General features: G+C 45.0%; 1 protein-coding gene across 1 annotated transcript in view; it reads right to left on the bottom strand.

Moving 5' to 3' along the window:
* TSPAN12 (tetraspanin 12) overlaps window positions 1-21,921 on the bottom strand; it is a 179,599-nt gene that overhangs the window by 18,983 nt on the left and 138,695 nt on the right. The window contains exon 7 of the mRNA XM_088456145.1: window positions 7,761-7,904. Coding sequence (XP_088312271.1) covers window positions 7,761-7,904 — 144 coding nt within the window. The remainder of the gene's footprint in view (window positions 1-7,760; window positions 7,905-21,921) is intronic.

Here is a 21,921-nt window from a genome sequence, read left to right as displayed (position 1 = left end):
AACTCCTAAAATCTGGCATACTTAAAAATTGAAAACATGACTACTGTAGTATTCTACTGCAGTACTGTTTATTAGACCTGGGATTCCTGGTGCAATCATTTTGGGATGTGTTTGTCCTTTACTTTAAATGACATTTTACATCTTTATTGTCACATGCTGGATCACAGGTGTGACTTATCTGGTCGGCCTGGCGCTAGGGCTTTCATTGGGGGTCGTGTGCAGCACATGGACCTCCTCTTCTGGGCATCTAGCTCGGTTTGCTTCTAGGCAGCACCACAATGCCACATGAGGATATGCACATTCAGGCTGCCATTTTGAAGCTGTACAGAGCAGAATAGGCAGCACCTCTTCCTCATGTCATGTGACCCGGCTTGGACCAATCTCAAGGCTCCTTGACTTTTGGGGGCCTATTTAAACTTCTGAGTTCTGGCAATAAGTGCCAGAACTTTTTCTCATACTCCCTGGATATTGTTCCTGGCTCCTAGTGCTCCTGCTTTGTTCCTGATATTCTCTGCTATTTTGCTGTCACCCCTCTGGATGGTGTCACCAAGCAGTGGTGATAGTGGTGATGGATGATGTGCACACATCTACACTGTGGGCCTGTTTCAGAGATTTACGCAATGCCGATATTTACGCAGATCGAGCGATTGTTTGCCATTGGGCATGTGTATAAGCTGTAATGCAGCAATTGCATTGCGATGACGTTTGCACAGAGGAATCCCATCGCAAAGTGAGTGACAGGTTGCCAGCATTTGGGGATGGTGACGGGGGGGTCGTCAGAAAAAACACAATCGTGTCTGTACGTTTGAAACGCCGTTTCATGGGCATGCATAAATTAACCACTGCGATTGCATACGTAGCATGAAAGCCCTCTGTGTGTCAGGAGAGCTGCTGCGTCTGCAGCTGGTCAGACCTACCGCAAGGGTTAGTTGGGCCACTGGAGTGTATCGATGTTACCGAAATTTACGCGGGTAAGCAATGTCATATGCAGATGAGAAAGCAGCAGTGGGCGTCCTTATGCTCTGGTAGTCTTTGGAACTATTAGCATATTTTTGCAGCTGCGTTCCATACGAAATTGCAGCTGCAATCACATTAGCGTCCATCTCTGAATCAGATCCTGTCCCAGAGAAGCAGCTCCTGGAGCGTTGGTCACATACTCAAAATGTCATTCAACAGGGCGTGTGGCTTTGTGGGCATGAGGCCATACCCCTTTCCACGAGCGTGCATGAAGTGTAGGGGTGGAAGTGGACAGGATGAGTAGGCGCACTTTGTGACACCAACCCTAGTGACGCCACTGATCTCTCTGCACATTTAAATCTGCCCACCTGCAGTGCAGCATGGATTTGCCAGATGCACAATTACTTGTTCTTTTTTAATGCTTTACTCCCACCTTCAGAATCAGGCCACAAACATGAGCCAAGGTTCCCAGATGGAAGCTTTTCCTTGCAATTGTAAAGTGAGATTTTTTCAGAGGCTATAAAGGAAATGTTACTTTTGACATGGTGGAGGGGAGGTGTAAATGGATATGGGAATTTGAAGGCATCAAAGAGCAGACCACGGAACGAGTCAACATTTTCCATCAAATATTTGTTCCAGCATTTTATGAATCTCTCCAAATAATTTTCACATTTTGGGGCAGTGACACCAAATGTGAATAAAATCTCCCCTGTGACCACAATCTCTCAATCGCACAGTCCCTCCCCAAGGATGAAAATCATTTGTGTAATCTCGTAGGAACAAGGTACCGTTATCTGGGTGCGCTGGTTTCCATCCACACCTCAAAAACAAACTAATAGGTCAAGTGGCTACTGACTAAAATATGCTCCAGTGAGGCAGGAAGTGATGTGAATGACACATATTCGCTTTGTACAGTAAGTGGCCAGATTAAGCCTTTGGGGGGCCCAGGGAATTTAAGACAGGGAGGTCCATCACCACTTCTTTTGGCCCTCCCAAACATATATATGGCATATAGGTGTATACTCACAAAGTAAATATAATGCAGCAGTAGATTAAAACAAATTAGCACATCTAATTTACAGATTGGCATTATACTAGATAAAAGCAGACACAGGGGATACATAGGGGGATACAGTATAACCAAAAGCAGTTTTAAGGTAAGTTCCGGTTCACTCATCCTCCCCCTTCTGCAGCACAATGGCAGTCTGCAATTTCCAATTATCAGGGCTGTTAAGTTGTCCATGTGAGTGCTGTAAAGTCCATGTCAAGTGTTTGTTGCATTAGTCCAGCTCCACCAACGGAAATTGAAAACCAGAGAATGGCTTTAGCTTTTTCCAGCTTTTGTGTTCCACTGTTGTGACACGAGACAGCCATAGGTTCCAATATGAGTTCCAACAGGGAATATTGGTGTGGAATGTGGCTGTGCATTCCGATTATGCGTTTCGGCAGTGCAGTAGTGTGCTCCAACCTGGGGGGCCCTGAGAGAGGGACTCTAGAATGGAGGCTTCTCGAACAGTGTGGGTAAGCTGAAAGCTTGACCACAAATGAACTCTGGGTGATCCTAGGTACTGTTAATAGTCCTTCATCAATGGATCACAGTAATCAAGTGGGACAGAAAGAGATCAAAAGCTGCATCAAGTACCTTGAGCCCTGGTCATGTAGGGTTTGAAAGTCAGTAACCCAATTTTGAAATTGATTCGCCATCTGACACGCAGCCAGTGAAGGGAGTAGAGAATGGGTGTTATGTAACATGTACGGGGCTGGTTGTTAATAGCCTGGCAGCTGCATTTTATACCATCTGCAAGCTGTGCAATTATTTTGCAATATCCAGTAATCCCAAATTGCTGTTGCCCCTGGTTTCCCACAACATGCATTTGCTGTTGCCGTCTTGGCCTCCTCAAAGGCTAACTGCTGCACCCTGGTAGCTTCCTGTTGAGCCATGGCAGTCTGTAGCAATGGCTTAACTATGGCTTCCATGTTATCTCTTGGTGCAAGGGAGGAAACAGAATCTGGCTTCCCGCAAGCATCTGACGATGACACCACCAAGAATGTCACAAAATAACAGGCTTTCTTTTCCACAAGTGCCGGCATGGCGGGGCAGGCTGCCTGGGACTTGTAGTCCACCTGTAACAAACAATATTGATAACTATTTTATTACTATAAACCCTGCATTCACTGAAAGCCCAGGGATGGTAATTTCTTCGGGAGGAGGACCCCATTTTATTTTTGTGGTCGTCATTCTTCAAGGAATTTCAGCCCTGGGCTGACCAGTTTGGGGTTGTTAATGTGATGGCAGGGGGATCCCATGATGTGTGACACCCTGCTATGGCATTACTTCTCTGGCTTGTAGAGCCTGGTGCAGGTTACTGGAAAATAGGGGAACCCCTGGCTGAAAGGACGCTCCAGATCAGCTGCACACGCTGCAGGGTGCCTATCTGGAGCATCTAAAGGACGCTCCGGTTGATGCTGCAGCAGTGATCCTGGCTGCATGGTGCCGCTCCATGCACCCTGCTAGCCAGAAATAAAGGCTGTGTGGCAGTGAAGCTGCTGCCCTCAGAGCCCTGTGCTCTGTGCGGCGGCACCGGTCACATACCCCAGGTTACAGCCCTGTCTATGGCTGATGGGTATACATGATCATGTTCATTGCCTGATATTTAAAAGGTCAATGTTTTTACTAGCCATGTCTTGCTAATAAAAGCATTGCCCTTTTAAATATTGAGCATAAACATGAGCAGAAGCTTCGTAAATAAACTCCTTAGTCCTGTATATATTTGATTCCAGCAAGGTTTTAGCATACAGTAATCTCCACTAAGAAATCCCAGCAATACAAATCTCACTCAGGTCTACATTTTCAAACCAATTGAACACAGTGTGAACTTGATGAATTTCAGTTAAATTGAACACTAATCCCAATAGAGTTATCACGAGCCTGCTTAGTATTGCTTTCTATTATTTACTCCTAGGTTTTTGCCTCTGGGGAGTACCATTATTTTAATATTATTCCCCAGTATGAGGCCCTGGAAGCTATTTTATACTGTATTTTTACTTAACGTCACAGTACGTTGAAGTAACTTTTTATTATCAGGATAAACTGAACTGTTTGTAACATAAAGAGACAGTAGACGTCTGTTTGTTTTATGTTACATGAATAGCCAGTAGAACTGATATATCACACATTTGTGTGACACAAAATGTGCCAATTATAAATTAATGCAGGTTGATATTGAGATTATCCTGCTTTTTAATAGTAAACCAATAGTGTGGCATGCTACTACTCTACTCCACAAACTTCCGAGTCATTGTTTTTTTATCGTTTTATAATCTCATAAATATTTTTAGGATTATTTTGCCAAGGAATATGGCAATAATTGCACCCATCAGCCATCTTAAATGTATTCTACTGCCCTGATAGTTATAGATAAATATGATGTTTTAAACTGTGATAGCATAATTTTATTTGTTCTGTACTATAAATGCTAATATGCATAATATAACTTGCATACAAAAAATAAATAAACTCCACAAGATGTAAGGCAAATTAAACTTTGTCCAGTCTGAGTAGAAACTATTTAGCTTTAAGGGTAATGCTGAGCATACATTATATTGTTTGGCTGATCCGCCATATATCAGCGGATCAACCAGATAACTGTACAGTGTATTTCCACAACTGACCACTAGTGGTCTGTCGGAAATGCCGAATCGTCTGACATGTTCGCAAGATGCGATAGTTTGTGAGCTGCAAGTCAGCCACGTCTGGCAGTGTATGTTGACCGTGGCCGGCCGCTGGACATTTTCCCTGTTCCTTCGCAGGGGAGGAAAGCAGATACGTATCGTGGGCCATACACTGTGTAATATCTCACAGTGTATGGCCACAATATTTGATGGGTTTCAAGCTGTCAAATACAGGGGGATGATTACATTTTTTTTTTAAGGAGCACTAAGTATGGGCGTCCAATGTTGCAATTAAATTGTTTTTGTACACCTATTAATTATCACGCTTGTTGTGCCCAATTAGACCATATTTAGCCATGTAAAATGACTAAATGTGTCTAAAATCCTGCTTAGGGTGCCTAAACAGCAGTTTGGAAGCCCAAAACCAGGACCTGCATATTTCTGCTCAGCACCTCATGAGGGTGTGAACAGAAATGCCGACACCGACGGCTATCATGCCCGAATGGAGCAAAAATGTAATTGCTGCAATGGGCGCCCATCATTGACAGCTGCCGGCGTAAACAACCGAATTCCCTCCAAAATGTCTGTCAGTCTGTCATACATTTTACCTAACAGTGTATGCCCAGTTAACCTTTCTGTATATTAACTTGACTAGACACTATTTGGTATTTTAATGTATAGCCTCTTATACCATGTACACCATTGCACAAGGTAATATATAAATTCTAAATCTGTCTTTGCAGGCATTATAGGATTAAAAGAACACGTTACAATACCTACACATTGTGTGACAGCCACTTTATGAGCTGATCTAATGTGAGAAACTGCAGCCTATTCATCCTCTAGGACCTGATTCCTTGCCTAATTAACAGTACTTATCACGTGCCTCGGTGATACAATGTCTAGATGGCTGATGCTTTAATGGCTTTATTTTCTTTGTCTAGGTGGCTGATGCTCTAATGGCTTTGTCTATGTGGCTGATGCTTTATTGGCTTTATCTAGATTGTCTAGGTGGCTGATGCTCTAATGGTTTTGTTTACTTTGTCTAGATGGCTGATACTCTAATGGCTTTGTCTACTTTGTCTAGGGAGCTGATGCTCTTAAATATATTAGAAACCATCTCATCCCACAAAGTTCTGATAAGGAAATAAGGAACCTTTGGTCGCTTTTTCAGTGTCGCCGTGTACCCCCTCACCTGTGGCGGAACAAGTACAACTGTGTGTTTTGTTACGTTTACTAGGCCTGGAGCGCAGGGGTCATTTTGATGCACCCTTGAAACTGTGCATGTACAGGAGAACCCATGAAATGTTTTTTTGATAGCAAAGAAACTGGCCCAGGACACTAGGCAGCATCTTCAAGTCCAAACCAAAATTTTGTACAGTTCCAACTATGCCCTCCTCACCAGACTAAGGCAATGATCCAAATCGCCAGTGAAACATATACAAAAGTAAATAATTCAGCCATTATTGTACCCATGCATGAATTTTATAATATAATACCTAGCGACCCGCCCTAGCTTTGCACAGGAGTAATTTTATCTCGCCACAGCCCCATGCATCTCACAACAGCCTTCTGCTTCTCACTACTGCCTATGCATTTCACCACAGCATCCTATATTTCCCCATAGCCCCTTGCATTTCACCACAGGCCCCTGCTTCTCACTCCTGCTTCTTACCTTCACCACAGGCCCCTGCTTCTCACTCCTGCTTCTTACCATAGTCCCCTGCATCACACCAAATGCCTCTGCATCTCACCACAACCCCCTGCTTCTCACTCCTGGCCCTGCATCTCACCAGTCTCACCACAATCCACACTGCTATGGCCCTGCAGCTGGCTGGGGCCCGGCCTCTGGGATGGGCTGGGAAGGGCAGGAGGATCATGGATGACAGATTTGTATTGCAGCTACCATAAGCATTATCAGCAGCATGTCCCCGGGGCTGGAGCATCTGTGCATATTTCTGCAGCCTCCATGCATATCCCTTCCCAGTTGCAGAAACATGGCAATGTGCAATGTACTCTTTGCACAATGTACCCTGTATTTTCTGGGCTTCCTGTTGAGCTTCCTTGCCATGGTGCCCCTGTTCGAGAACAGCACTGACTTACATGGGAGGTACCTCCTGTTCGCCGAGGTTGTGTGGCTGAGCGAGAACATCACGCTGGAGAGGGAGCACTTCACAGTGGAGGAGTGTTGGTCGGAGTCCGCCTGCAGGTTCACCGTAGGATGGACATGTGAATCCGGTGGTTACTGACCATCAATGTTCGTGTTCCAATGGTAGTGTTTTTACCATTTGATGGTGGCGGTCTCATGTTTGCCACCATCAAATGTAAATCATTCAATGGTGTTCTGATAGCTGTTTGTTTTTTATTACATTCCTGATAGCTATGCCTATCCTGGCTTCTTTCTGGCTACTGTGACTGCATTAGGGAATCTTTGTGGGTTTGTCAGAGGCTGTCTCTCACTCTCTGTCTGCCTCAGACATGATCCTGCTGAGGCCCATACTCCATCCCCTCTCTAGACTGCTGCTAAGCAACAGGGAACATTGCTAGCTCTGATTGGCTCTGACTTTGCTGTTTCAACACCATGGACAGCTACTCCACTTTAGCTATAGATATTTTTCTGTGACTACTTCACTAAAATAGTCACTGCTCAGCTCCCTTTTGTCACAGATGAATGGTTCATACACCTAAGCCTTCCTTGACCAATGCTGTATAGAACAGTGAAAATCCCGTCAAAATCTTTTAAGTGGTTCAAGAGATTAGCCCGAACAAACAGACAGACCCCAAAACCGGGAACTTTATTTTATATATATATATATATAGAGATTAATGATTACTATACACAATGAAAAAATAAAAGCTACAATATCCAAATACCCCTGGCATTCTAGGCCTTTCAACACCTCTGGGACAACTTATATGGCCTTAAATGGCTGCCTGCAGACTGCCGTGACATATTTAGTTTTAATGTTTCAGTTTGATATTATTCAATTCAGCTATAAGGATACATTTTTGAAAATTTCCAGTAAAATAAGGAAGCAAAATGCCTTAAAATAAAGTAAAGTAAGATACAGAATGAAGGTAATTTATTAATAAATCTTCAGTAAAATATGAGAGTGGTAAAAAATCTCTACCTCTTGATACAGGTCACTGAGATCCCCATGATGTGCCTGTCTGGAGCACCCTGGGTACTCTTTCACACAACATGAATCAGGGGGCCAATCCATCTCTGTCATCTCCAGCCAGTCTGTCAGATACACCACTCCGCAGCACCTGAACTGTTAAACAACAAAGACATGCCATCATTTATCTTACAAGTAATTGTTCCACAGTCCATAAGAAATGAACTGAAAGCAATCATGCTCCTCCAAGAGGAAACAGCTTGCTATGTATTGACAAAACCATTCTGCATAATGATAGCATTTTATTCTTAAGTAATGCATGCACATATACTGCAATAAATTATACACATCCACTTATGTAATGCGAGAACCAAATCCTTGCAGAGCCTTGATCACACCTTATTTGCTTTATTATTTAAATGAAATTTGAGGCATGATTAACGACACATAGCACATTATCCTTTATACAGATCTGATCTCTGAATGTTACTGTTGATCAAGTGTGAAAACAAAATCTTGCACTTCGGCGTAGAAAGAATGATATATGGAGATAAATGGTACAATTAAACATCTTTATGTAAAATAGAAGTTAGAAATAGGTATTATTTACGTGACTATATTACTGCTCTTCAATTAACTATTTACAAGGGTAAGGTCTAGCTGGGTATAGTATTCAGATTCTGAATGTTGACAGTCAGATGTCGGCATGTACATTAGGTCGACAAGCAAAATGTCAACATTCACATATGTCAACATTGTTAAAATGTCAACATGATCATAATGCCTACATTTAACATGTCAAGTCAGAATGTGGACAGTTTTTTGAACATTTTAGCCTAATCCTAAATCAAACGTTAACCTCTAACTCTAAAACTAACTCTATCCTTAACACTAAACATCACAAAAACCTATCCCTAAAAATAACACAAAAATATACTGTCAACATTCTGGTATCAACATGTTAAACATAAACATTATGGACATATCGACATTTAAACCATCTTGATATTTTGCTCGTTGACCATATGCCCATGTCAACATTCTGACTGTCAACATTTAGAACCTGTCGTCATTCTAGTGTTAATAATCTGACTGTTGACATTCTAAATGTTGACATTCTGACTGGATAATGTCAAGATCATGGCTGACTATACATTTCAGTGTAAATTGTAGCACCAAGTCTCCATGTTAACCTTCATAAATGTAATTGGTTGCCATCATTTCTATTGTATCTTTACTAAAACCATGTCCATTTGAAGCCATGTATATTTCAAAAGTAGAGATTCTCGTACATTTTTAGAATTTCACCAGTATGAATCGGCTAATGTAATAGGTTGTGAGTTGTCTTGTGAGTTTGTGTTCGCCAAGTCTCGCTGTGTATGTGCTACGAGAATGTTCCAAAGCTCACAACATGTAATAGCCTTCGAGTAACAAGGTGCCTACGTCAGAGCCGTAACTAGACTTTTTGGTGCCCTGTGCCAGAAAGAGCATTGGTGCCCCCCTCATTTTTCAAAGGGACATAATGCACCCAAAAAAGAGCCATGGTTTCATGGGGAGGGGCCAGGGAAGAGATAGGAAAGGAGATGCAATAAGAGGAAGCTACGAGCAAGAATGATAATAAACAGAAATTTGACAGGCCCAAACAGCGCTCCCTGACCTGTGGTGCCATGGCACCGGCTGCACTACCCTAGCTACGACCCTGGCCTATGTAACTTGCATGTGAAGCCATGCAGGTCTGCTGATGCCAGAGCCCAAAAACTTTCAAATCCAAATTCGAATTTCATTACATGCGACGTGTTGGCTTTGAAACCAGTGTAGCCATTTGGTCTGCAAAAATCGCAGGAATTTTACCTCATTGGCTTTATATAAGTATAATTTCTGCATTTTTTCTCTGGTGGGTTTGGGAAGGAGACAGGTGTAGGAGAGTGTAGTTGAGGAACAGATAAGTGTGTGGGGAGTTTTGTTATTGTGTTCTGAGTGTATTGTCATTGTGCCTTGGTTTGTCTTAGTTATTTATATATTTTTCTTAAATTGGTCCTTGTCTAATATTTGTCTGTTGTATTGTCCTGTGTTATTTGTAAATGTGAGCTATATAAGTGGTGTGTGCTAGTAAGTGTCAGTACTGTCTTTATTTTATAAGTGTTCATCGTTTGTGTGTCCTTTATGTGGTGCACGATGGCACTTACCCTAATGGGGCCTTGGATCTGGTGATGTTCCTGCGCCCTCCTCGTGCGCTGCTCCTCAATAGTGAGGTGCCCAGACATGTACAGCATGCTTACCGCCAATTTGGCAACCACCTCCAGGAGGGGCCTGCCAGGTCAGTGCAGCAGGGAGGGTGGGGGCGGTTTAAGTAATGTGTTGTATTTGAGGTGGAGAGGAGAGCAAGGAGGTGCGCATTACGGTCAAGTAACGCCATAAAGAACACCCATCCTAGATAATATGGGGTTAACCCATTAAGACTATAAAAACTTTTGGGACCATTAACACGATTCTTTACATACAAGAAACTTATGCGTTTGTGGACATTGGACATTTAAGAACACCCAACCTACAGATTCAAAGTCGGGATGTTTTTTACCCATTTGGAACAGTAGGAACATATAGGTTTTTTCATAATTATATGGTCACATCCCTTAGTCAGCACACACTAAGATTGCCCCAAAGCGCACCACTACTAAACTGTAATTTAGCAGTTTTTTTAAACAGAATTGTATTCAATGGATGACAGACAGTACAGAAAGGATATACGCAGGGGCCCATATTAATAGAAATATGTAACAGAAACAGTCATGAACCACATTATAATTTAGCAGTTTGATGTTTGAGGTTCACCATTGAAATCAGCAAAATTTTAAATTTAAGCTCAAACACATTCAAGTCTGTGCAAACATGTGACTCAAACATGGTGAAACCTCTTCAACTTTCTTTTTTTTTAATAGTTATTTTTTATTGAAGTGCTGTGCAAACAATATCGTGTGCATGCCCAGTGGGCAAACATTGACCCGGTTGCGAGCGCTCAGCACTTGCAACCGGGTCTGAATCAGGCTCTGATTCCAGAAATGATATGCAGACAGTTTGAGCATCTCTACTCAAAAGGAAAGGAATATGTAGGAATATAACACATCTAGGAATGCAGGGCCTGAGTCAGAGTCGTATGCTAATGTAAAAGCATTTGCGCATTATGCCGCTTGGCAATTGCTAAAATATACAAATACATCAGCCAGTAAAATTTGTATTGAGACACTCACCGGAGCCCTCGTAGCTGTCCACAACTGTGTACACAAACGCAGTATTAGATGCAGATCCTCAAAATATTGAATCCTCCAGTGAGTCTATTGTAACCATACTTGCCAACAATCAGCTCCAGCCTTCCAGGAGGGAGCTGATTGTCGGCTAACAGCGGGGGGCGTGGCCGGCCATTGACGTCACATTGGGGGCGGAGTCGGGGGCCGGGCCGACCAAAGACGTCACAATGGGGGCGGAGCCGCACGATTGAGTCATTGGTGCCCCGCCCCCTCTTCACAATGCCGTTATTTTCGGCATTGTGAAGCAGAGGGCGGGGCCACAATGACACTATTCAGCGCGAAATGCATCACCGGCCCCCCTCCGCTGCAGGGGTTTCTAGTTTTTTCAGGTGGGAGGTCGGGAGGGTTGCAGGCTTCTGGGAGGCTTGCCTTCCTTTCCGGGGGGCCGGGAGCGGCACCCGAAAATCGGGAAGCTTCCGGCCAAATCAGGAGGATAGGCAAGCCTGATTGTAACTCAGAATGAATGTGGTGATTAAGACGCTGGAGCTTTGTCCTCAATGTGCGTGATCGCAGATCAGGGCCGTAACTAGGGTAGTGCGACCAGTGCCATGGCACAGGGCACCGCAGGGCAGGGGGCACTGTTCTGTCCTGTAAATTTTCCTGGTTATTTTCATTCTTACTTGTAGTTTCCTCTTCTGTTATCCCCAGCATCTCCTGGCCTCCCCAAGCTCTTCCCTGGTCCTTCCCCATGATGCCATGGCCCTTTCTTATATATCTTATGTCCCTATTTAAAAAGTGGGTTGGGGGGGAGCCAATGCTCTCTCTGGCACAGGGCACTAAAAAGTGTAGTTACTGCTCTGTTGCAGATGATGGCTTGTACACACCCAGGTAACGGCCCCGAAACACCCGTGTTTTGGACAAAACTCCCTGTAACCACCCACAAAATGGTCTCTTCCTGTCCTCACAACAAGAGCTATCACAATTCATTCGCTGTGCATGCCCAATGCGACTGTAACTCATGTGCAAACCACCGATAATCGCTCAACTGCCGGAAAATCGGCATAACGTTCAACTCTGCATCAGGCATCTCAGTAAATGGTTTCAGAGACATCTATCTGGCATACATACAATACATTATGCTGCTGTGTCATGATGGATATATCTGAATACATACAAAATGTTAATATTCACTGGGGGCAATTCATCATTCTTTAAAGAAGGTGAAAAGATTATTTCTCACATAGTTTTGAAAGATTGATATATCAGAGGCATTTATCTTCATCCCCTATGCTGTCCACCACCGCCATACACTAGTATGGGGTCCCACATTCATCAAAATCTGTAAACTGAAAGATTGCAGGAACTGATGAAGGTCTGGGTTGTGAGGATGGATACTAAGGCAGTAAGCATGCACAGGGGTGCTGAGGGGGGGAGTCAACTCTAACAGATATAACATAATCATTTCCAACAAATTTGAAAAAAAATCTAAATTTAATCAAAGTACTTGCAAAGAAAAAGGTGAAATGAGCAGTAACTCACTATACAGAAATTTTCAAAACATAGTGCAAGATAATTAAGCATTTTATACACTGTTCATTTCATTAGGTATTGTTAGTTACCAAACAAGCATCCTTAACATAATTTGCCTAGACTATGGGAGGGACACCAAAATGCTGACTCCTCATCAGTGTCAGGAGTTGGGTGCTGCAGTGTAACATTCTCCTGCAGCACTTGGCTCCTGTCACAGAGGAGGAGCCGGCAGTGCAGGCACTAGTCTGCGGGGAAAGCCCAGCATCTTGGTGGATGCTGGGCATGCCCCCGGTGGGATGCAATCAGGATTTCCTGAGAGACCACGCCCCCTTATGTTAGGTCACACACCCTTTTTTGGCCCGTGCAGCTCCGTCGTGCGAGGGGGGTTATGAGGTGCGCGCCAAGTGTCGCCAGATCCGGTGACGCCTCTTCCTAGACTCCCTGTGAACAGGGCCGGTCCGACCTATACGCCGGGTACGCGGCCGCATAGAGTGCCAGACTGAGGAGGGTGCCATGGCAGTCACCCGGCCGGAGGCTCGATTCCCTGCTGGAGGGGGAGGAGAAACCATTCTCCTCCACTCTCATCTATAGAACGATGAAGTGATTGGATTACCAAAGTGATGATCCGCAGCCAGCAGCTGGCCCAACAGCTGGCCGCAGATCATCACTTTGGTAATCTGATTCGAGCAGTGCTGGCTGCACTGAGACCTACGTGGGAGGGGGCGGGGCCGGGTGATGGGTCATGTGCCTCCAGACAGACTGTGTCACTGTGACACAGCTGCCTGCGCAGCACAGATCTCTAAGTTTAGAATGTACCTATAACCAACAAGCTTCAAAAGCACATTTTTTAGTATGGTACAAAGCCACTCATTTTTAAAGCTGCATCAATAATACCAGTAATATATCTACCTCTTCTGGATATACAGAACACAATAAAGGAGATCTCTTTTCCTTTTTTTCTCTATGTAAGTGTAAGATTTGTATTCAAAATCTAGTACCGACTGTTTCTTTTTCGTATGTACAGTACTGCAGTGGTGTCACAAGGGGGGTGCGGGCTGCACCGGGTGTCACCCTCCAAGGGGGTGACACCAAAAGCAGCATACTCCCTTGCTGTCACACACAGCTGCCTGTACACTCCCCCTCTATCACACACAGCTGCCTGTACACTCCCCCTCTATCACACACAGCTGCCCGCAGGGCCTCCGAAAGGGGGGTGGAGCACCCCAGTAGCCACTGCAAGGTCCAGGGCAGCGGATATGCCTGCTGCCCGCCCACTCCCCCACCCACTTCCGCTGCCATCGCCCATCCCTGCCGCAGTAAATAAAGTTTTTGTTTTTTTAAAAATAAAGCATGTGGTGCATGATGTCATGGCGTTACACTGCGCCACCACCGCTGCTGGAAAGATTGAGACTGAGGAGCCCGCTGCCCGCCCACTACTTTGCCCGATGCTGATGGCAGGCTGGAAGATTATTTTATTTTATTGTTATTTTTTCTGTTGGGGAGCAATGTGTTTTTTTCCCCTGTGAGGACGTGTAAAAGGAAAGGAGCTTTGTTGCCGGCAGGAACAGACGCCAGTGAACAGTGGGATTCCTGCGACTTCTCTCTGCGTTTCAGGGTCCATGTGTTGTGTTACTGAGCCTTCTCTGTAGCCAGTTAGTGGTGCAGTTTCTGGGCTGCTGTGTCCAAAAAAACGTGGGGTAGTTTCTGGGCACTGTTAAAAAATCTATTTGTTTCCAAAAAGCAATTGGGCAGCTCTTAAAAATGCTGACCTGTCATGTTCCTATGAGTGGGTGGTTCTCACATGCTAGACACAACCCCAAAAAGGTGCAGTCATTCTCCCAACATGCTAGGGCCACACCCTCTCCAGCAGAGCCGTAACTAGACTTTTTGGTGCCTTGTGCAAGAAAGAGCATTGGCACCCCCTCATTTTTCAAAGGGACATAATGCACCCAAAAAGGGCCACAGCTTCATGGGGAAGGGCCAAGGAAGAGATAGGGGAGGCCAGGAGATGCTGGGGATGAAATAAGAGGAATCTACAAGCAAGAATTATAATAAACAGAAATTTGACAGGCCCAAACAGCGCCCCCTGACCTGTGGTGCCCTGTGCGATGGCACTGGCCACACTACCTTAGCTACGGCCCTGCTCTCCAGGGGATCCCTGGAAGGTTGCTGTACTAGGGCCCAAGATTTATCTTAGCAGCCCTGCATGCCCGCACACCCCACTCACACTTGCTGCCGCCACCACAATCCTGTCCACACCCACCAGTTCACTCACTCTCCACTACCACCCCCGTGAGTGAGAAGGTGTGGGCAGCATCAGCATTTTGGTCCAGTCTGTCAGACTGTCTTCCTCTCTTCTGTACTCAGAATGCAGGGTGTGATGTCATCACACCTGCCGGTTGCGCTCGGCATTCTGGGAGTACTGTACTGGTAAAGGGGGAGAGAGCATAGAGCTGTGCATCTTGGTCCTGATTTTTCATTTTTTTGGGGGGAGGTGGGGAAGCGGGGGGGTGTTACCATGAGTTACAGCACCGGGTGACACCAAACCTAGTGACGCCTCTGCAGTACTGTGTATTTCAAGAAGTATGTTATTCAACTTGGCAGCTTCCAGTTGGTTATTTTATTTTGTTATGGTTTATTATGTTATCATATTAAGGACTAAATGCAACAAAGCCAAGAGCTGGGGATGTTGGACATGGGGAAGGGTAGGGGTGGGAGGGGGTTGGAGAAACCAACTAACCCGACAAATGCAGGGTTCAATATGTTTCATGTCAAGCAATTCACACATTTAAGGGGGAGACAGCAATGCATGAGAATAAATCTAGAGACCTGTGAAAAGAGATCCTGGCAAGCAAATTTCTGAAGGATGTGTGTCATTACTTGCCTACTATTTGGATCCTAGAGGGGAAAGTGCAGAGGGAGTGAAGATACAATTCATGTAACCACAGCCCAGCCCTCTCGCTGTGCAATGTAACATTACTTGTGTAGCACCCGCAATGATGGCCCTCCGCTGTACAATTATGTGAATCACATCTTCACCCTTTCCTGGTAGAATGAGAGGGCTCCCCAAAATATCAGAGTCTCCTGGACCCTCTGGGAGAGTAGTAAGTATGATGTGTGTTCAACAACCATCAATATTCAGTAAAGAAACCACTGGCATTTATTAATACTCAAAACATATTTCGACTATAGTTGCTCCTAGTTGTTGTAATAATTGGCTACTACTGATACTCTCTATTACTAGCAGTAGAATTTGTTTATGTGTATCATACTGTACCAATGGGATGTGAGACATTTAACTGTAATGGAGGGCATGCACCATAAGCAGCCTCGGGCAATAATAGTTAAGACAGGTCCTGCAATTGACAAGATATCTTCTGCTCTCTTTGGTTCCTCATTCCTAGGGCTAAATATAATAGAGTGCGAGCCGGCGCCGCTGCGAGAATACATGCGAGTATGACCGTATTTCTAAAGCAGCAAACATGTTAAAAGCTAAACCAAGCTTTCACCGCAGTGGCGCCGGCTCGCAGTCTATTTCATTTAGCCCCAGGTCCAGTGTCGGACTGGGACATGAAGGGCCCACCAGGGGAATAAATGGTGTAGTCATCCACCAGGGGGGGTGTGGCCAGCCACCACAAATGCTAATCAATAGTCAAATCTTAGTGTAGTTTCTATAGAAGGAAACCAAGCACCCATGCTGATCAGTGGTCCTGCTTCACCAGGTAACCGACAGTCTGATAGAGTAACAATGTAAAACTGAGGTCTGGAACCTGACACCTAGAGGAGGGGGTGGACCCTCAGGCAGTGGGGCCCACCAGGGATTTCCCCTGTACCCCTGAGGACCAATCCAACCCTGCCCAGGTCTTAATTTAAGTAAATATATGTAAAAAAAATATGAATACAAATGTCTGTATCAAAGTACATGAACTTATTTCGAAAAAGAAAGCATACATCATACAGTGCAAGAGAAAAACATATTAAATAGCAAAATATTATAGTAAAAAGATATGTAAACTAGAAATCAATGAAATAAGAAATATATGTAGATATACAATCAGGGGCGCTGAGCGGGGGGCATGTACTAATTTCCTGGGCTCGATAGAGAGGTCCAGCGGGGGGCTAGATCCACTGCCTGCCTCCCCCTCTCCCTTACCCCCTCTCCCTTCTCCCTCTCCCCCTCTCCTCAGCCCAACATATGCTGTTGTGTGCTGGGCTGCAGTGGGACCACAGAGCCTGCTGCCGCTGATCAGCAGCAGCAGTCTTCTCTGGCATTGCGGGGGCAGGGAAGGGAGGGGCGATCACACTGATATTTGCCCTTGTCTGAAGACACACACCCCTCCCCCCCATGGAGCAGGTTAAACATTTTTTAAAGGAGGCGTGGCCACATCTACTGCTATTAGGTATGCCCACAAAAAATTACCTGGGCCTGGCAATGCTCACTACGACCCTGCATACAATACCCAATACCGGGTTAAAAGGTCATCAGGGTTAAAAGGTCGACAGGTAATTGGTTGACATGGACTTGGGTTGACAGGGTTCAAAGGTTGACTGGATTAAAAGGACGACAGGGTTCAAAGGTCGACATTAAAATAGTGGACACATTCATTATTTTATTTTAGCCTAACCCTAACCATCACGAATAACTATGTTTCGACCTTTTTTTGTCAACCATTTGAATGCCGACCTTTTAACCCTGTCAACCTATTGATTGTCGACCTTGTGGTGTTGACCTATTGATTGACCTCTTGCTCAATATACCTGTTCTGGGGACTGCATATTGCTTGCCAGAAGAAGTTTACTGCTCTGGATTACACAACAGCCGGGGCTAGACTGGGCCCGGGGGCAGGGTACCAGATGCCCCCCTGGGCCGGTCCTATTTTCAGTGCCTTGGGCCGGCCGCTGGCACCTGCAGACAGCATTACATTGTGCGCTGTTTATTGCCAGAGGGCCTGCAGAAGCCGGGAGGCAACATGCACCCATTGTTTGCCTGACCCTAGTAGAGCCGCAAGTGCACACATGTGGCCCCGTCCCTGTGTATGTCTCTCTTCTCCCATACCTGCTGTCTCTCTCAGTCCTCCTTCTTCTACACTGGCCAGTGTTGGTGATAGCTGCGTTGCAGCTGCTGCTTACAAGCCAGCCGCCTGTGACGTAACGGGGTTAGGGAGGGGGTCAGGGCTCCACAAACGGGTGAGCGGACTCCAGAGATGACCAGGACCAAGTGCTGACCTGATGCTGATTGCCTCCGGCTCAGCACAGACCACCCTATGTACAGTGTCATCTGGTCCAAGCAGACAGACTTCATGAGCCCAAACAGCAGCCAGTGGTAGACAGTGACAGCGGGGTTGGTAGAGGAGGTGGGCTGTTGCCATTCCCATTTTGCCTCAACAGCAGTTGCATGGCATGCCTGGAGTGACCCATTACCACCACCAGCTCCAGTGCCCACTACCTCTTCCATATATTATCTGCTCTGCCCTGCGTGGGTTTGGTGTGTACCGAAATGAAAACAGCACCCAGACCTAGAAAATTAGTTTCCTGTGTAAAGGCCACCTGGAATGTGTAAAAGGTGTCCTGAATCAACAATCAATGACCATCATCACCACCACATACTGACCCCAGCAGGTAGGGGTGCATGTTACTTCTGCTAGTTTCCAATTTGTCAGCACATTAGTTACCAGCATAACCCTGTATGGAAGGTAGTGAAGGAATTAAATACTGCAAGGCTGGATTTGCGGGTGTCAGGCATGTATGGGTATGTGGGGTAGTCTGAGGGGCATTGATGAGGCATGTGGGGTAGTCAAAAGCCGGGCATGCCTTAGAGTAATGAAAATGGGTGTGTGCCATGAGGTCACCCCCCTCCACATTAGACCATGCACCTTCGAGTGTATACTGTACATCGAAGGAGCAAGCGGGTCAAAATGTGCCCTTAAAAATGAAAAAGTGCCCTACTTGGTGATCAGCACCCTGCCCTAGAGTGAACACTATATGAGAGTGACTGACATAGGAGAGCGAGGGGCGTCCAATGCGTCCATGCAGGCTGCCGCCACTCAGCCTTAGCGAAACAGGGCTTAATATGTAAGTTTCCTGCAATCAAGAGGCAGGCGCCTTTCCACATTGGAACCAGGGCTGTCACTGGCTGTTAACCTGCCTACAAAAAAAATAAATATATAAACCAGACCTGATTTGTGCACGCAAGCATGTGGTCCTAAGGTAAGCGTCATCTTCTGTGCATAGGAGTACCCTGGCATTTTTTAATAATTTGATTCCTCTTTATTATTCAGTGGTACCAACAAGTAGCAAGTAAAAACTATGGCCCTCATTCAGACCCACTCGCAAGCGGGCGCACGTACGTTAGGCGTACGTACAAAAATATTTAAATTCAATGGCTCGCTCGTATTTTCGTTCGCATCTAAAATTCCTCCCAAAACTCTGACGACCCCTCCTCTAACTAACGAGCGTACAAAATAGCGAGCGTACATCCCCGAAATGGCTTGAAAGGAACGCACGCACAAGTATAAACAGGAAGTGGCCTTGTCAGATGTCGATTACCTGCTCCTTTATTCTGCCTACCTCCATCAATCGTATCATGCCAATCAATGTATCAATTAGCTTAATTGTTTGTTTTTTTCAACACAATGCAAGAAACTTTACTCTTGTCCGTGTTTGTGTTTACCCGCAGAATACGTACGGATGAAACATTCGCTTTTATTGTTCAAAAAACATGTGAACCACAATTAAACAATTGTACTATTGCTGTGGATCCCCGCATATTTCCCTGGGTTCATTTCTTTATTTAAATTTGCTTACGCATGTCACTGCATCAAGCCTATCCTAACTCTCCAGAGATTTCTGGCCCTGTCGAACACATGACTCATACACTAACCAATAAAATTGCTCCTGTTAATTTCCAAAATACATTAGCCAATCAGAAAATTTTTACACACTTTATCAAAAATGATTTTTAAGAAAAACACCATTGCCATCATGAGAGCCTCCGCATTCACCAGGCGCGAGCTGCTGGTTCTTACGGAGGTCATGGATCGCCGGATCACCAGCCAGCCTCAACCCATGACCAACCGGCAGAAGCGCTCCGCGTATGCGGAGGCACGGTCCCGCCTGCGGTCCTTCGGCTCACGCCGCAACATCGGGCAGCTGGAGCGCAGGTGGTCCGACCTGCAACGGCGAACGCCCCGCTTGCTGGCATGCTTTCGCATGCAGATCCTGGCAAGTAAGTGTTATGTATTGTGGTTTTAATGTTTGTGTTTGTGGGGCAAACTGCGTGTGCATGTTTTCCTGTCTGTTCTATTTATTATTTGTACTCATATCTGCGTGTGCATGTTTTCCTGTCTGTTCTATTTATTATTTGTACTCATATCTGCGTGTGCATGTTTTCCTGTCTGTTCTATTTATTATTTGTACTCATATCTGCGTGTGCATGTTTTCCTGTCTGTTCTATTTATTATTTGTACTCATATCTGCGTGTGCATGTTTTCCTGTCTGTTCTATTTATTATTTGTACTCATATCTGCGTGTGCATGTTTTCCTGTCTGTTCTATTTATTATTTGTACTCATATCTGCGTGTGCATGTTTCCCCTCTATTTCTGATTTATTAATTCTACTGCTATTTGGCTTATTTTTTTTTTTTTTTTTTAGTTTGGTTGCCCGGATTTGTCCATAAACTAAACGCAATTTCTTTGACATATTTTAGGGGGACAGCCAAGACTCCGCCGTCACCGTCCATCCAGACGGCGTTCCCGGCCACTATCCCCAACCCCCAGCCAACACTCCACCCCAAATCTTTCCCCTATTCCCCACTCCTCCCCATCCTTCCCAGACCCTCTCCCGGAAATGTCGGGCCTCCTTCCCCTCCGTCCCACTTCCCCCTCTCCTCCACCCACCCCTCTTCCAATTACCCCCTCCCCGGAGTCCATCATAACTCCGCCCCATTCTTTGGGTAATGACGGATCCTCCGAGGAGGATCATGGAGGTTTGCCCGGAGCTCCCGTTTTGTCTCCCGGTATGTTTTTTTTTTTAAAGCACAAACTGTTTGTATGTAATCATGTGTCGTGCCTTTCTTCGTGTTTTTGTGGCTTGACTTTTGGTGATTGTGAAGGTTTGCCTTTACCTCTTCCTGGTGATTTAAACATACACATATCATACCTGTGGGAATTTGTACCTAGGCCTTGTATTTTTGCCAGCCCCCCCCTTTTTTTTTTGGTTTTGGGTTTAGGAGTGATTTGGTTGTGTTTTTTTTTTTTTATGTGGATTCCCTATTGTTGTATTAACCCACACACTTTTCTCACCCACAGAGGAACAGAGGCGTCGGCAAGAGGTGGCGGATGTTGTGGGGCAGATGCGCCAACATGTCATCGGCATTCTGGTGGCCCTCGACCGGCTGTCTGGCCTCCTTCGGCATTAGTTTTTTTTTTTTTGTTCTATTTTCCAATAAAATTTATTAAGACAAATATACGTTGTGGCTCATTTTTAAAAACCCAAACCAAGATAGTTTAGCCTGACATAAGTAGACTGTTCCTGCAAGGATTTCCCTTTTTTAAAAGTTAGATTGTGTTTTGTCTTTGTATGTCAAACAGACACAAGAAACACATAACAGTAACAATGTCATTTCCCTTTTTGGGTGTAGTGTCAATTACATATTTCTACATTTTCCAGGTTCCTACTTGGTGCGCAAGCTGCTTAGGCCAATCTTACAAATCCCAAGGTTGGGCCAGGCTTCCTTTTGGTGTGGATTGTGAAGCTGAAAACATATTTCAGTTTAGCTCAACTGGCGTCAGTACTGGTTTACCCCTTAGTCAAATGTAACTTGTGTTAACCTGGTTACACTTGCTGTTAACGTCCCAAAAAAGGAAGACCATTTCACTCTCCAAACATTTATTCACAACATAACAGAGAAAACAAAGTGGTCACTCCCAAAAAAAAAACAGTGATAAATTCAAATACAACACATACCAAGAAATAATTAAATAAAAACACAAAATCAAGAACTGGTTGACGAAGGACCATGCCAACATGATTCCACAAACATGGCGTTGCGATATGGGTTCCAGAATATATGCCCAAAAGGACCAGATCCAGGTTTGGTAAGGGTAGCAGGAAGTAGTGAGCGTTGGAGTGCCAAAGATTATGTGAACAAACAGAAGATGGTGAGAAAAATAAAAATAAATTAGATGTTCGCAAACAAACACAAACACATTAGGTATAAACACTGGAGTTTTGTTCAAACTTACCTAAAAAATCTGGCCACCACATCATCGCGTATGGCCCCCCCACATACTGACCTTCGACCAACCTCGGGGGGGCCATCCTCAGGTAAGGCATCCTCTGGCTGCATTGGGACACCACTCCTTATGGCAATGTTGTGAAATATCCCACACAGGACCAC

Source organism: Taudactylus pleione, unplaced genomic scaffold (assembly GCF_031769625.1).
Source record: "Taudactylus pleione unplaced genomic scaffold, aTauple2 ptg000041l, whole genome shotgun sequence".
Classification (NCBI taxonomy): Eukaryota; Metazoa; Chordata; class Amphibia; order Anura; family Myobatrachidae; genus Taudactylus; species Taudactylus pleione.
The sequence above is the reverse complement of the archived record's forward strand: the minus strand, read 5'-3'. Positions and strand labels throughout refer to the sequence as shown.